The sequence below is a fragment of the Opisthorchis viverrini genome (assembly GCF_000715545.1).
Source record: "Opisthorchis viverrini unplaced genomic scaffold opera_v5_533, whole genome shotgun sequence".
NCBI classification, from domain to species: Eukaryota; Metazoa; Platyhelminthes; class Trematoda; order Opisthorchiida; family Opisthorchiidae; genus Opisthorchis; species Opisthorchis viverrini.
In genome coordinates, this window is record NW_008752190.1 from 178,531 (window position 1) to 196,104 (window position 17,574).

General features: G+C 40.2%; 2 protein-coding genes across 2 annotated transcripts in view; both read left to right on the plus strand.

Moving 5' to 3' along the window:
- The window catches only part of T265_11595 (hypothetical protein), a gene marked incomplete at both ends in the record, with an annotated part of 20,959 nt that extends 18,256 nt beyond the window's left edge, over positions 1 to 2,703 (plus strand). The window contains one exon of the mRNA XM_009178287.1: positions 2,578 to 2,703. Within this exon, the coding sequence (XP_009176551.1) occupies positions 2,578 to 2,579 (2 nt within the window). The remainder of the gene's footprint in view (positions 1 to 2,577) is intronic.
- An 8,475-nt stretch (positions 2,704 to 11,178) lies between these two features.
- T265_11596 (hypothetical protein) lies at positions 11,179 to 16,120 on the plus strand (the record flags this gene model as incomplete). Its single annotated transcript, XM_009178288.1, has 7 exons — positions 11,179 to 11,242; positions 11,379 to 11,440; positions 12,058 to 12,316; positions 12,732 to 12,770; positions 13,479 to 13,522; positions 13,653 to 13,896; positions 15,919 to 16,120. 7 exons carry the CDS (start codon positions 11,179 to 11,181, stop codon positions 15,957 to 15,959), a joined length of 753 nt encoding a protein of 250 aa, XP_009176552.1.
- Between the last annotated feature and the right edge of the window lie 1,454 nt (positions 16,121 to 17,574).

The following is a 17,574-nucleotide window of genomic DNA, read 5'->3' on the forward strand; positions in this document are numbered from 1 at the left end:
GGCATGTCGTCTCACAATCATATTTGTTTGTTGTACTACTACCCAAGTTGACTAATAGGATATCCATTTTCAGTGAGCAGGAAATTTCAAATCCATCTTTGGATACAAGTTTTTTGACGGAAAGGAGCCCGAAAAAGGAAGAGAACACCTATAGAACAGCCTAATGGTAATCGAAGTGTTTACTCGTGAATTCGAAATATACGTGAGGTATTATTAGGCCGGAGGATGAAGATTTCTGAGAACTCGAACCCTGCTGTTTTTTCTTTGCTGCCGTATGAAAAGATCACGAATTCTTTGTACCTCGAAATCATACAAAGAAATACATGGATAAGCAAACGCAAGACGATAGAAGTACCATAATTGCAATCGAGCTGTTTCATTGCTTGTTCTATGTTATTTGGTGAACAGTTTCTTTCTGAGGTACCGCAAAATCAGCAGATATTTCATAGTGGTCGAAGCACTTCGGATAGTGAAGTGCATTACTAATAATTTCAAAATATCATTTTTTGGCCACATGCTGCATGAAGGCGCTGGCAGGAATTAGTGAACTTTAACCATGTTCGGATACCCTCTCATATTTATTACTTACACGACAGGATCAACGAGACATTACAACGGCGATTCTTAACAAATCCAATGGTCTTCTCAAATCACATGGACTGAATTGTTAGATTTTGAACTGGAGGGGTTACCTTACTTCAACAATGCATACCGCAGCTCGGAAGAGTTTAAATGTGTTTGTTTTCAGGATGAAGATATCAAGTGTTCCACGCAGTTTTTGTTTTAAGTCTAGGGTGTTTACAAATCAGACACAACAAGGCGACTGCAGCCAACTTGTGTCAGCTTAGTGCATTGTCAGTAAAGCAGTTTAGAACACCTTTCTGTGGCCAACAACCTGAGCGGAAATTACCAAGCTCTCCCACCAGTGCTTGTTCGTCTAAAACGGTTAATTTGAAATTCGTGTGCCACTGTACCTAAAGTGATATAGTCCAAAGTAATAATCCTACGAGTTTATTCATTGTGAGATGAAAGCGACCACTGGTAAGCTAAAAAACTCAAAATATGTACTTTCGTCAAAGAACCTTATTCAATGTTTTTCAAAATTGCATTCCAGAAGCTATTGTGGAACGTCCGAGACAGCCACTTGGGATAAATCTGGTTATTGGCATCCGATTTCCCTTATGAATAGTTTAGTGCTATTTAACTTCGCCATTAAATGATTTTTCTGGTTAAATTGTCGTTCCTATTACATGGGACGCATTCTCTCTAACATAAGCAGTATGCTGCAAGAAAAATAATTTGGTGAAAGCTCCTTTCCCATTCATCGTGGCAAGTAAATTGATGATGTTGGAAGTAATACCATTTCCTACCAACTCCTTGACGAAGGATTATTTTGTGTACTTCTGAGAATCAGAAAGCGGTGAGGCAGAAGCAGTTGGTGGAAAACGCATACATGTATATAAGTCCACCAAAACTCGAAACTACAAAAACATTTCTTTACTTAATGACAGAAGATACATTGAAATAAAGTTTCCATCGGCTTTATAGAAAAGACTACAAAAATGAAGCAGTGTTTTGTAACCGAATAGGAATAATTCATTTCTTCGTCAGTATTGAACAACAAGGAGGTGGATCGAAGTGTTTACTCGTGAATTCGAAATATACGTGAGGTATTATTAGGCCGGAGGATGAAGATTTCTGAGAACTCGAACCCTGCTGTTTTTTCTTTGCTGCCGTATGAAAAGATCACGAATTCTTTGTACCTCGAAATCATACAAAGAAATACATGGATAAGCAAACGCAAGACGATAGAAGTACCATAATTGCAATCGAGCTGTTTCATTGCTTGTTCTATGTTATTTGGTGAACAGTTTCTTTCTGAGGTACCGCAAAATCAGCAGATATTTCATAGTGGTCGAAGCACTTCGGATAGTGAAGTGCATTACTAATAATTTCAAAATATCATTTTTTGGCCACATGCTGCATGAAGGCGCTGGCAGGAATTAGTGAACTTTAACCATGTTCGGATACCCTCTCATATTTATTACTTACACGACAGGATCAACGAGACATTACAACGGCGATTCTTAACAAATCCAATGGTCTTCTCAAATCACATGGACTGAATTGCTAGATTTTGAACTGGAGGGGTTACCTTACTTCAACAATGCATACCGCAGCTCGGAAGAGTTTAAATGTGTTTGTTTTCAGGATGAAGATATCAAGTGTTCCACGCAGTTTTTGTTTTAAGTCTAGGGTGTTTACAAATCAGACACAACAAGGCGACTGCAGCCAACTTGTGTCAGCTTAGTGCATTGTCAGTAAAGCAGTTTAGAACACCTTTCTGTGGCCAACAACCTGAGCGGAAATTACCAAGCTCTCCCACCAGTGCTTGTTCGTCTAAAACGGTTAATTTGAAATTCGTGTGCCACTGTACCTAAAGTGATATAGTCCAAAGTAATAATCCTACGAGTTTATTCATTGTGAGATGAAAGCGACCACTGGTAAGCTAAAAAACTCAAAATATGTACTTTCGTCAAAGAACCTTATTCAATGTTTTTCAAAATTGCATTCCAGAAGCTATTGTGGAACGTCCGAGACAGCCACTTGGGATAAATCTGGTTATTGGCATCCGATTTCCCTTATGAATAGTTTAGTGCTATTTAACTTCGCCATTAAATGATTTTTCTGTGTAAATTGTGGTTCCTATTACATGGGACGCATTCTCTCTAACATAAGCAGTATGCTGCAAGAAAAATAATTTGGTGAAAGCTCCTTTCCCATTCATCGTGGCAAGTAAATTGATGATGTTGGAAGTAATACCATTTCCTACCAACTCCTTGACGAAGGATTATTTTGTGTACTTCTGAGAATCAGAAAGCGGTGAGGCAGAAGCAGTTGGTGGAAAACGCATACATGTATATAAGTCCACCAAAACTCGAAACTACAAAAACATTTCTTTACTTAATGACAGAAGATACATTGAAATAAAGTTTCCATCGGCTTTATAGAGAATGGGACAGTGTTTTGTAACCGAATAGGAATAATTCATTTCTTCGTCAGTATTGAACAACAAGGAGGTGGGACAGCATCGGAGCACATGGTAGAAATCTCGTTACCTGAAAAATACCATTGCAACGCCTGTTCGTTCGCAAAATCATATGCATGCTAGCATTCAAAAAGGTTGTCCAACTTACACAAGTAACGGGATGTAGACATAACGAAGTGGTTCAACTGACCGCATTTCAGGAGGTTCAAGCCTATCTTTCTTGACCAGAGACCCATGGGTCATACGTTAAAACAACTAGGAATCATTGAAAACGACGGTTGAAATAGTAATAAATTTAATTCGAGCAGATCTACTCAATTCTGTCCGCGAATAAGACCAAAGCAACAGTATCCTGTGCAGAAACTTTTATCAAAAGCCACGTAGTGTGATTTTGGATTGAACGCCAACAGTGTGTAATGAATATCTTTACCAGTGGTGCTGGTTGTTAAAAGGAATTGAAATAGCGCACTATAGGTGAGGAACAAACGTTGCAAAAATCGCATAGCTCACTTTTAGAAATAACAGAATCTGATGCGCTTACCTCACTTGTGTGAGAAGTGACTGGGTTCTCATTGAAGCCGCAGACTCTGCTTAATTACCAAATGTTTGTATCACTAACATCTTTGGTAACCCCAAATGATTTGGGTCAAAAAATTATGTTTTTTCTGTGTTTCGGGGAACAAAACATTTATGACCGCTGATGAATCGTATTTTTCGTGTCAACTACTAGGTGTCTCATAATAAACGCAAAATTTGTTTGTGTAAATAAACGTAAATAACTAAAAACTGACAATAAAATTCTCCAAGATTAGTAGCTACATAAAGTAGGTTTTGTGCGCAAGTGCTAACAATTCTCCTGTTTACGATAGACTTCAGTAAAGGCATTGAAATTGTGAGACTTTGTTATTCCCTTGGTGAAAGCGCAACCGCTGCACTTCGTGGTTAAAAAAACGAACATGGCCTCATCAAAGATCCTTTCATCGTGTCGACCATTACACGCTTGATTGCGAAATTTGAGTCCAGTGGATCTGAATTGGATTTTCCTTGCAAAGGGAGAAAGTCTATGAGTGATGAAAGAGCGCCCATTGTAGAGAATGCCGTCGAGAAACTTCAGTCCCAGAGCATCACGGCATCTTCGGCAATAACTCAGGTGTCCCAGCTGACAGGCATTCCCCGCGCCAGCGTGCATCGTATTATGAGACGCCGCCTTCTTTTCTACCCGTACCATTTCACTTTATTATAAAACATCACGGAAAAATACAAGGAGCAACGTGTCACGTTCGCAAAATGGCTGCTGAACAATGAAATCGTTGCCAACATTTTATGGAGCGATGAAGCAGAACACTTTGGATAACTTTCAGCAGTTTCACTTGTCAACAGCGGATAGAACTAGCATGGCTGTCTTGTCAGGTCACCTGGATGCTACCTAGTGGGATTAAGGTGAGAAATGTACGGTTTTTTATCTAAAGACAGTGCGGAGAGTCCTGAACTAAATCGATGTTGAAACTTCTTGTCCCTGAATTGCACACAAAATTGACATTTATGATCATAGGTAGCTGTAGGCCACAATTGTTCTATCGACAAAAGCGCTCGCTTGAAAAATCGTAATTTTCTCGAAGCAACATATTATTCATAGGGAAAATTCTGTAACTAAGCATTAAAGTCCTCTTATTGAAAATAGTTCAATCAATGGGCTCTCAGCTTTCCAGCGGATCGGTTTCATTAGAGTAATCTGCATATAAAGCTCTTGTATTGCAGCTAATTAATCTTTATTCGGGCCTGAGACTCTCTGGTTTCACGTGTTTTTGGGCGGCAAAAATTCTGAGTCACGTGTGCGTGGAAGCTCTCAGTGTTTATAGTTTGATTATTGCATACAAATGACATCAATATTATAAGCGTTTCAAAACTGGTTATATCCATATCCCTCATCTGGAAATATGTCTTTGCCCCATTTTTCTGCAGTTAATGACGATGATTACCAGCGGTCAGGCTGTCTGACAGGCTTCAAAAACATTGCGGAGAGCTTGCCAATAATAATATCGGCTAAAAGACACAGTTGAAAGATACACATAACTAACTTACCATCCCTAAAATCAATCGGACAAAACAAGAGAAAACCCATACCCTAAAAGTCGAACTGTGGATTTAATCCTTCATGCGGTCATAACCAGTAACTCAAATGATGTTAAACAAATTATTCAATATACTAAATCCAAACTGAGCCGACACATTGTTAAAAATTTGAACCCGTAAATGAGCGCATAATACTTGCTTGCTAATTGGTGGATGCTTGTGAACTGCCGGCTCATACGAAAACCGCTATCTTCGGGGTCTTTCGGCTTATGGATGAGCATGAGAAAGGGAACGAACTACAGTAAAGGGTAATCTCAAGCTCAGATTTCAAATGGCTATAAACTTTGGACATTTAGGTATCAACAGCGAGCAATGACTGAGGTTCATAACAACGCCAGTAGAAATATATCAAGAACCATCAGTGGTACGTCAGTGTTCTTGGGGATACGCTTTGTTGACAGAAATCCAAGTTGATAATTTGCTTTTACAGATCTGGCTCAGAAATGTTTGTTATTCAGTCGAACTTTCACACGCATTACTGAAAACATCAATCCCTCATCAAAATGACCTACAGGGTTTGCATTTAACCCACCCACTTACCATCCTCATCAAGAGGAAACAAGCGCCTATCAATAATACTTTGAACTAAACGTCGCGTGCATCGATTTGCTTGTGTCTATTTTCAAAACAAAAAATATGATAACAGTTTCGACCACCAGTTTATTTTCAGGGGAAATTTTACGAAATAGTTTATTGTTCGACATGCGTGTGACCCTACATTCCAACGAAACAAGAAGTGCTGCAACCTGTGAATTCACCCCCTCTGTCAAAGCGTTAAATGAACACAAAGAGCCCGTTAGGGTCGTGAACTAAGGTTTTCCGCCTATCCATGTAGTTGAAATATAGAAGACAGTTAGCATGTTAGATCTCCAATCTACTGATACCTAAGGGAAACCTGATGAATTTCAAGTGATGGCAGATTTGGAGGCGAAAGTTTCATGAAAAACAATGTGCTCAACTCTGTAGGTCCGAATCGAGAACATTTGATGCATTCTTACGCCGAACTGGTGGCACAAGTGATGGACTCAAATGTACGTGTTGAATCACGATAAAGGGCGGATATATTGTCAACCAAAGGTTAAACTGGCTATGAATTGTCAAAGTGTCCAATAAATACCACATCACCGCCGACACGAATGGCCAGTTGTAATATACTAGAACTAAATGCGTCTCACAGTCACTTAAAATAGTGCCTTCAATTCAGTATCCCCAAAACTGCATCAAATTGGTTCACACACCCTGGCAATGTGGAATTGACCAACACGCATTTACATCCAGGTATCAGGTAATGTCATGAGTAATTTCCAACCGAATAACGCAAAGATCATGAACACGAAAATGCCTCACACAATGTTAGGTTACCAGGTCAGGTAGGGTCACAGCTTGAGCTGTGATGAGACTTGTGTGCAAACATGAGGCATTAAAGCAGCTCAACATCCTCCCGATCACTGTCATTATGTTCAGTTCGACTGTATGCACCAGGAGTTGTGTTACGTCGATTGCCTTGCACTTATGGTAGCTCCTAAGGACGCTGAGTACCAGGATAATACGAATCTTAATGACAACTTAGTTTATATCAAGAGATTATTAGGCGGTTTAAGGAATTTAACTTGTGAATTTCTATTACCTAATGGCATGTTACAATTTGAGAGGAATAAAATTGATATCGCTGGCTTATAGGAAAAGCGCTCCGGCTGTTCTTGGCATCCTCGATTGATTAGGTCGTTTTGTCGAACTATTCTGGTGGGTAGGCAAGATGTAAAACTGAAAATACAATGGCTCCGTTTGTAGTTGCCGATTTAGGTCGACAGAAAATATGGATGAAGTGATTGTAATTAGCTTGCAACAAAATGTGTTACAACGAACAACTTACAATTCATGTGTGCTTTAAGTGGGCATAATGAGTTTCATCCTCCTTGTATGTTGGCTTTGCGCAAGGTAGCGCTCCACATGTGTATAAAAATTAACACACACCAAGGTGACTGGTATAACGATGGATCTGACCAAAAATGGTTAGCACAAAACGAAAAGTATCGATTTGTGTACGGTCAACGGTTGTCCAGCTCTCCGCGCAGACTAGACAGTGCAGTCCATTTTGAGCAAGGCAAAACGCGTGATTCACATATTCAGAGAGTTCATTGAGATTCAGTCGTGGGTTTTCGCAAAACAAGCGCATTAGTTCAAGACAGAATATCGTGGCGCAAAAAATAACAGGAGGCGTTCATCATAGGTATATTTGGAATACTGAAACGTTTGCACACGTTTGGTTGACCCCACTACCAGTCCCTTTAACCAGAAAAACAAAAATTATGGTACCACCTGTTATCGTGAGCTAAGCTATCTCAAAATATATCCAGTTTCAACATAAAAAGTCAACCCATTCTCTTGAAAATTTTGCACATGTTTTGCCAGCTAAAGTTCTTAGTGTCATTCGAAGAGACTCTATCATACAGCGTGAAAAAATATCAGGTTAAGCCATTCCGGAAACCATGATTACTTTTCAGGAGGTAACGTGTATGACACAGATAGAGTTTTTGTTCGAAGTTGTGCATTTAACAATGTTCGAACTATGTTTTTGTGTGAGGCCATTTAGTTGTTCTTATTGGATCGAAAATTACTTATTTGATCGGAAAATCGTTTCAAATTATCCATATCCAAGAATCGTACAAAAATATATGAATTCTGAATTAATCATCGGCTACCACCATCCTTCCGAATAAGATTTATCGAGCACCAACAATTCTGTCTTCAACTTGTTCTCGAGTATTAATCATTCAATTTTCTTCCACCTATTTTTCTTTTCTCTATTTCTAAGCACGACGCTCCCTTAAGATTGCGTTTGTTGCGAAATACCTGGAGTTCGTAGATAGCGTTTTTATATCAAGAGAGCATAAAAAATTGATTCAAGCTTCTTCCATGAAAGAATACCAGTTCTGCCCTGGTTAATTAGTTCGTATAAAAATTATGACACATTATCATGCATAGGTAAATTCCGACTTAAGAGGGTGCATTTTGATGGGAGATGTTGTTTACTAACTGTTGACAATCTCTGGTAGTACTCTTAATGGCAATACAGTAGTATGGATAACCAGAAGGTACAGGGAACGGAACGCTTTCGCTTTATTCCTCATCCGATAGGGAACGAACAAACGTAGCTGTGGGTACTGGGGGACATATTGTTGTTTATGAGGACGCACGTCTACTTGAAAGAATCGCAAAGCTGCGATTGCTTATTTTTCCATCAACAAATGGATAAGCTCCTCCAAGTAAGCAGCGTGTGGTGTTTAATGTGAATCGAAAGTTGACCGAAAAATATTCTACTATGTTCCAGCGAAGATTCTTTCAACGAATGAAAAATATTAATGTTTTATTTTGCAACTTAATATGTATACTATGCATCGTGCTTCACCTTTTCGTAGAGGTCAGGCCCCTTGCTACGATGATCCTTTATTTCACAATGATTCGAATTTAGTTCGGAAAAGGTTCATTCAAAGCAGGAGCCAGTCACACGGAATAAAGGTAGTCTCTGTGCTGCAGAAAATTATATAATGAAGCGGTGTACGGCAAAGCTGCACTGTTCTACGCTGGGAATGCAGAAGCAGTAAGGTGTTTCTTTCAGGTGACCAGTTTGTTCACCTTTGTGGAAGTAGCCGTAATGGTTTCCTAATTGCTTGCTCACAATTGTGTGATGAAACTATTTGGCAGCAAATTTGCACCGCTAGTTCTGAAAGAAAAGTGAGAATTGTAACGAATTCCTTTCAGGTTTCAAGCTTCTCTATATTTATGGAAGCAGCGACGTTGGTCTCTCCCGAAGGACAACTTCGGCTGCTCACAATTGTGTGATGAAACTATTTGGCAGCAAATTTGCACCGCTAGTTCTGAAAGAAAAGTGAGAATTGTAACGAATTCCTTTCAGGTTTCAAGCTTCTCTATATTTATGGAAGCAGCGACGTTGGTCTCTCCCGAAGGACGTGTTAGATAAAGTCAGATCCCAAACCACCTGCTCGAATCGCTTAGCGTTGGTGATCAACTTCGGCGCATTGTTCGATACGACCAAAATGCTGCTGAGAAGTACCAACTGTGCACAGCCTCAGTAGGAGTCCGACAGGTCGGCCTTTTTTCCTGCGTCCTCTGGCCAATCTAGGCGTCAGCGGCCAAGAGGATCAGACTTTTGGCTCCTTCAGGGTTTTCTCACAAAATCCGGAGTCTTCCAGCCTCACACTCGTGGCCTTTCAAGACAGAGACTAGAGAAAGCGTACTAAAAGTTCCCTATATCCTCCTTTCTGGATCAGCTATTTGAGTCAGATGCTCAAACGGTGATACCTAATCCAACTTGACTTCGTCGGCTTGGGCATCGGGGAAGTATTACTCACTTTTAGCGGGCTTTGGTAACTCCCCCTCATACCTACATCATCCCGGTCCTTCGGAATCGTTCAAATGTCCAACTATTGCTGCTTATATAATTTTTTCTCATATAAAAGTCAAAATAAACCCTGATTCAATGTACGAGGCTTGACTCACACCGCCGTTTGGGTCATTTTTCTAAGAATGCCACAGTAAAAAACAAATTTCGAACTCTGCTCTTCGGGCGCTTGATGATCCTGATGCAATGACACTTCGTGTCCAAGACTTTGCTTTAGGGCTGAATGCATCTTAGTGGACTCAGGGTGTCTAGTAGAGTTTGCGAACAGCATTTCATCAGGATCAATGAATATCGATGTGGCAAACGATGTTTGTTTGTTGTGTCTGCATAGGTTACAACAGACAGCGGCTTCGGGCTGAGGAAAGAAGCTTCCATTGAGGTTTGTCGTAGCTACTCCCGCCAAGAAGTACTATAGATATGATTCTAGCATTTGGTTTGAATGCTCACGTTGGGCGAATAAGCCCTGATGAAGCCCCTCGAGACTTCTGATTGTGGATTGGCGCTCATCACACGGATAATGGGAAAGGACATCTTTATATGCTGAACATCATGTTTGTTCGCCGGCTCAACCTTTCAGGACAGGCGCTCACATCGTGTGACTTAGAAGCCAGAAACTACAAACCCAAACTACAAACCAATTCGGACTACGTGGCAATCGGTTACTGGTTCCTAGCTTCGACACTAGAGAGCCGTTCATTTTTGGCTAAGTCAGTTTATCAAGGCCCTGTGCGAGCTCGTGTGCCTATTTCCTCTCCTCTAGAACACGCCGGTTGGTGCAAATCCATTAGCTTCATCACCAGAAAATCCTCTCCCTCGCTTAAAAGAACGAGCCAAGTTGGCCGAGAGCCTTCCGAAACTTTTGAACGGTTTGAGCACGAAGGATATGAGAGAGCAGGATGCATTGCGTCATGCTTATCAAAAGGCCTAAGCGAGTTTTGAAAACCTTTTCGATTAAAAGTGATATTTGGATGGATTTTGGTGCAATATTGGGCTTATCATATCCATTGCTATACGGAGAAAGATTTTATGGTGAATTCTGCTCATGTGGAGTTTTCGACATATTGTAACAAGTCTTAACCATTCATTTCCCCAAAGCTCCTATCTGAAAAGAAAACAAATTGTTACTGCTTGTTTTCAATCCACACAAGCTAACACCTTAAACGATCCACCATAAATGCTAAAGCATTGAACTTTCTATTGTGTGTAGAAGCTTTTGGAAACTGCCATTTTGCGTAACTAATACAACCATACTTGTCTTTAGCGGACGCAGTCACGCATATAGTCTTCGATGAAAGGTCATTAAATGTGGAGAACCTAAAATATCACAGCGACTTGTGCTATTTGGAGCCAAATATGTGCCAGTATAGGTTGAGACGTTTTTACCACAGCACCCATGAACGGACGAACCGCCTTAGCACAAAATATGGGGGCATAGTGCGTACAAGACTCATTCGGTTGAAAGCAAGCACATAAAATTCAAATTAGGTCAGCTCAGCGCGGAAACACAAAAATCAAGGTCACAAAAATACAATATAAACACGTATAGGCGAAGCAACCAGATTACTGAAGAAAGATGATGGCCCTAAAGCTGTGTTGTCTTATTTTTGCCGTAAATTCAGTTTTGTCAAACGAGATCGGTGAGTTCTTGACAAATGAATCCTGTCTTGCCTACCAACTCATCCATAGCTCGCTTGTTCAGAAGTAACCACAACATAGTAGTTTATGTCAAATCTGCGCAAATGAAACAATTGAACCAGCGTTGTTGTTTAACAGATGTTCAAGTGCGGATTCTTGCACCCAACGGGCCTCTAATGGACGTGTCAATATGCGAAACAGTAAGTATATATTTTAAAGGCAATTCCTCGCTGTGAATGAAAGTACCCCAAGATTCTCCGCCATAAAAAACAAAACTTTGAAGTTTGTCTCACCCAATGTCTCGCACAAATGTTAATGCTGGTATGGAACTACTTGCAGGTTATTTAAACGGTGAAGTATTGTTCTAAGCTCTCATAAGCTCAAGCCATTCTTCTAGGTTCAATATAAAAAAAACTAATAATATGCAACATAAATAGCCGCAAATTAACTCTACTTCTTATGAAGATAGCCTTGATCAACATTTAACTCTTCTATTCTTTCGTGGCTTTGTTTGTAATCAGCAATACTATTTTTCTTCTGTTTGTGGTATGTCCAACATATAACAGAAGTTTTGTGCTAGATGTGTGTGCCCTCAGAGAGTTTTGCAAAACACTCACGAGATAGCTGCAGACCAGCGCTGAATGAAATGTTGATTCCAACGGTACTCGTCAAAAGCACAGACAACGGATGGAAACGGATGTATATTCTGTATTTATTTTAGTTTATATTTTAGTTTGTTGAACATGGATTACATAAAACGTTACTTTCCATTGGCATGAAATACGGAAAGGTTTCTATGTGTTTTCCGTATCTACAGCTGAAAGTTCGCGCTCCACAATTTTGGGAAGGTGGACTGTTCACCCAATGCTCATTTGACTATCTGTACAGGCACGACAAGGATGATTTACAGGTTGAGATCATGTACGAAGTGAAAACTAACATCAGCAAATTCCCAGAAGAGTTCCAAGCCGACTTGCCGTATGACTTCCAAATGTGGTTCCTCAATCGTCTGCTCAACGGCGGTGAGACGCGCTGCCTGACTGCTACTGGAGAAGCACAGGATTCTGATGCATACGGTGAGTGAAGTTTAGCGGCACTTCCTGATCACTTTCATCGAGTTGTAAATATGTTTGTGGATTACATGATAAAATGCAAACGTGTGTTGCAGGTACCGGCTTCCGTGGATAATGCTCTATGAAGAGAGATTGGCACACAAACAATAACACGAACCTTTACTCATAAGTGAATGGAACAATTCAACGATACTCAAAAAGACATGAATATTCATTGGTTCTTGGACAGAAAGTAACATCGTCACATCAGTTGTCTCACATTTTGTGGAGCAGCACAATGTACTCACCTAACTATTTTACTATTTTACTGAGCTTCACAAAAGTAGCATCTATTCAGCCATCTAAACACCTCATGGCTTTTCTGTGGTAAGCTGTTGCAATTTCTGAGATAAAGCCAGATTTTGTCATCCTCTTTCAGAGGTGGAAGGATACATTGCCGATTATACTGCGCGTGAAAGTGAGTCGGTGGTAATTCGTTTTTATTTTCTCGCCCTGGGCGTTAACGCGTCCACTTAAATAAACACGTTGTATGACGAAACGGGTGGCAATTTTTCATTATCTTACGTATAACAAACAAGTAATTTGGAATATTTTGTGCAAGCCGAATTACGTACTGAATGCGCTTGCTTCGGTTCATCAGCATTTGTTTAATATCTTGCTTTTATTGGAGAACTGGACAGATGATGACTCTTTGTGAAATAGAAGAATACAAAAATATGCTGGACCCCCATTAATTAGTGTTAGCGACACTCTCATTGAAATTATACATCTGGGTCTGGTGAACACATGAGCTGAGTGACTAAATAATGGGTAGTTTTACATCCTGTCCACGTGAGAATTACTCAACCTTGGACGAATCCTCCAGTCTAGAGCCGTCTATTTGTACTGATGGTGATATAAGACAATGAATAAGCAAGTGTACAGCGATCCGTGGCCTTGTAGCATAGTTGGAATTTACGTTCAAAATGGACTATAGGCTGAAAATGCATTGCTCTGCTAATGAGCATGGTGCTTCAACTTCCAAAAGCGTGACTTTCAGCAATATGATCCGATCTGATAATTGTTAGCCAAATTGTTTGAGTATACTTTCCTGGTGACCTCATCAAAAGATACCTTTTCGTTGGAACAAATTCTGTTACCAAACTGTATTGTTTTCACTTGTTAGAGTTCATTCTGGTTGCACCATTTGCCGAGGACTTTTGCCTAAAGGTGAGTGTATTCTTCCACGGTTTTGGTGTCAGTCTCGCGAAAACGATTGGGTCTAATCATCGGTAACTCGAAATACTCGCTGATATCGGTACTTTAAAGAGATATTTTTCCAATGCTGTCTCCCCGTCAGTTCATCAATAAGAAGTTCAACCAAGATCAACTCGAGGTATCAAACTGCACGCTGCTGGAGAAGAGCACAATACCCGTCGATGGTCACATACTGGGCAAATATGCACTGTCAACAACGGAAAGACAGCTCAACTTTGTACCTTTCCAATATCACGATATCTATATTTTCTTCTTAAAAGAACTGAACGGAGATGAAGGCGAATGCAATTACAATGGCTACTGGGCAAATGTGAAATTTGTAGAAAGTAGGTGTACTCCATTTTTCCGTCTCACATATCCATATGGTTAAGTCGACATTGATATCCATATGAGTAATCTCATGGAACTTGGTTCTTGTACGTCGTTCATTTTGACAAAGTTTTGTATTAAGTGTTCTCACAGAAATTGCCCGATAGTGTTTACTTACTATGTACACTAATTTACCGCACTTTGAAGTGATTAAGTCACCCTCGACAAAGTTCACTCTAGACAAGGCCCGCAAGAACTTACTTGGGGATAACTCGGCTAACAAGCTTCACTAGTCCGAATTTATATTTTTGTTGACGTTTTAATCCGTAGGCATCGTCATTCGCACGTCTCAATTTTCATCAAATACGCATTCGAATCTTCACACTGACGCTACTTATATTATCTGTATCTCCAATGGGCTTATGCTTTCTTGAGTGAGCCGTCAGTTGACTAACAGCGGAGGGACATGATCTTTACGAATGATGAAGAAACATTTAGAGCCAGTGGCTAAACTCCACGGACAAGCCGACAGCTAACTGACAAAATGTTTTGTGTGCATGCAGGGGACATAGTTCCAACTGAGTCAGCTCAGTGGACTAAAGCATGACGTCAGATCATTGCATTAGACACCAAAATGGTAATTTGCGGATATGACTGCCCCAATTAAAGCTGTAGTTTGAGGTCGGTGACAAGAGGCAAGTAAAATAAATTTAGAGAAAGTGCAATAGCACATGGCCGAGCACATGTGGACCGTCATATAGTTCATGAGCTTTTCTTTACCGAGCGGTAACACAACACTGATATATAGTGATAGTTGTTTGTTCCTTCAGGTGTTAGGAATCCATGTATTAAGCCTTGTGTTCTGAAAAACTTCCACGGCTGTTAAAAGGACTATACGCTATCCCACCTCATTTACTACGCTTGCGTTGCGTGGTGGATCCCATATAAAACCACGAAATATGGGTGCAAGATATCTTCAACGGTCTATTTCTCCGCACAGATTGTACAGTTCAATGTGGACCAAAGCAAGGGAATTCATGATACCTAGAATAATCGGGATTGATAAACTCAAAAGCATCACACTGTAAAGGCGAGCATACCTGGGAGGGAGTACTATATCAAGTCTCCAATGAACTATAACTTGTATGTTCACGCCATGGTTGTTCTGAGCAACTGGTCAACCATTTCGAAAATTCGCTCAGACATTCATTAAGATGCAAATTGCTGCTGAATGACACTAGATTACACTAATCTGGCAGGTTTCGACAGCGCATATACAAGATCTGAACAAATGATGCCGAATTATCACCCAAATATGTGAACAAACAAAAAACACTGACAGTGCGCTGTGCGTAAGAGGAGCTCAGCTGGTATCACCATTTTCCAGTTACGTTGTCTGCGCAAAATATCAAGGTACATTGTGCTCATCGTTCGTATTTGGAATATGTCACAGTGACTTAGGTGGTAAAGCAGTAGCTCGTAAGTTACTTTTCTAAACTACACTTTAAATAATAGGAAAAATAATAGACTAGTATTGACTACTGTTTAGGTGATCAGTAAGATCGATGAATTTGGTCAAGCTGATACAGTTTTTCAGGGTCATCAAGAAAGCGATGGAGGATCCCCTGACATCGGCCAGGCTGCCATACTGCCGAATATTTCCAGGAATATGGTTGTGGTTAATCTCACTTGATTAAAATTTTGGTACTTCGCCAGCAGCATTGTCTTTGAACGCCTGGAGGTTCCTTGAACAATATGCGATACAATTTGAATTGCTAACATATTTGTATGAGTTGTGGGGGACGCGAAGACTTTAATTAAACTGAAGTGGGATATCTGGTAAGCAGGTATCCTTATTCCAAAAAAAGATAAATTACCGCGGAAGAGCAAACGTTGCCTTGGTTTTGGTTTGCGAGTAATTGAGTTCTTAATTGAGACCAGTTTATGAATCAAACAAGCAATGCATATGTGAAGAGTGTTCATTAACATAAATTATATTATATATGTTATATAATTTTGACCAATTTTATGAATTTCAGACAAAAATACAATGCCCGACGATGACGATGGTCTTTACTAGAGGATGGAAATTCCAAGATCTGTGTCTGTTTTCAATACTGTTTTCAATACTTCTGTGTGTGCATGATACTACAAGTTGCTGTGTCTTCTTCGCATTCTCCTCAGCAAATATATACATTATACAAATTTTCTTTTCATTGTATGTGCAGCCTATGATAATTCATCTCCGGAAAAATAATGATTATGTGTACTTGTGCTATTTATTTTCATGGTCGTTTTCGGGAAGCAAAATTACCACTGAATTACTGCAACGGTGGCTATCCATGGTTGAACAGTTGGCCGTTTATTTAGTCACAGAGGTCGTCAATTCCAGCATATTTCGAAAAGTGAAAATGGTAAAGAGGCACAGGATCACATTTTGCTGAGTGTGTGAGTGCTTGTGATGTTTGTTCGGGAGGTCTGCTTACTGATAATAACCCCAGAATGCCTAAAACCCACTGAAACTCTCAAACTCCACCGAAATTTCAATAAATAAAGCCTCTAAGCATCCGGGGCAGTCAACTATTAAATCAGTTCCCATAAACCATGGATCGATGAAAAGCGCCATTCAAGTAGAGTCAGATCCTCTGTAACCGCTTTGATCGCTTGTTTGCAATAATTTTTTTGATTGTTTTTCCGACAGTAAGGCATCGCAGCGGAGCCAACAGTGGATATAAAATGCTACACAAGGGTGTAATGTTACTGCTCTGCATTATTTGAGGTCTTATCGGCTGTATTTGGCTCCACAAGTTGTAATAGTAATTTGGTAATCTTACTAAATGACTAGCATTTCGGCATATTGCAAGTGATCTCTAACTAAAAGCAGCATTGGCAGATTGCTTGGGTTTGCATAATTTGATTCGGTGTTTACGAATGTTCGTTTGGTAGAACTATGTTACAGTTCATCAAATCGAGCGAAAGTAACACGGTAAGTTCGATCTCAACGCAGAGTTTCTTGTAATGAGATGATATAATCCAGCAATTCGGATGTTGTTGGGAATGTTGTTGGATATTTACAATAGGTGGAATACGGACCAACCGTAGTGTTTCTGAGATTGCTTGATAGTCAGATGCACCATTGTGTTTGGGTGTCTTGGCAGTGTGTGAACGTACGCAAGACTGTGTACGTCAGCACGAGTGCGTCCGGTTGTTGTTGTTGTCGACTTTGACGCGGCACTGTTATGATTCCTGCTTGCCTGACATTTACTGCTCCAGAACGCGTCCGCTCCCATGTTAACACAACCAGGGGCAGTGTGCATGTGCATCGTAAGTGATATAATGGTTACAATCGAGTGGGCAAAGTGTAAGGACTCAGGAGAATAAACGTTTTTAAGCCCATTTCAACTCTGTGGAGGAAAACGCACACGCCTTTTGATTGACGTGATTCACACGCATAGTTGTCCGGCTCCTTTATTTGTCTGGACATTCAACAAACTGAGACAAAAAGTTTTAGCCTCATGACCCTGAAGCACCTTCCAAATGGCGCCGCATATGCCATTCCTACAGGATAATCCTACAGAAATTGTAGGAGATTTTCTGTCTCATTTATCCAAGCACTGTCCTCATTGATTGCCTCTTACTGGTCCTGATGGATGTTGATTTCGCTTTAATGGCCTGGACCACCCGAGCAAGATCGA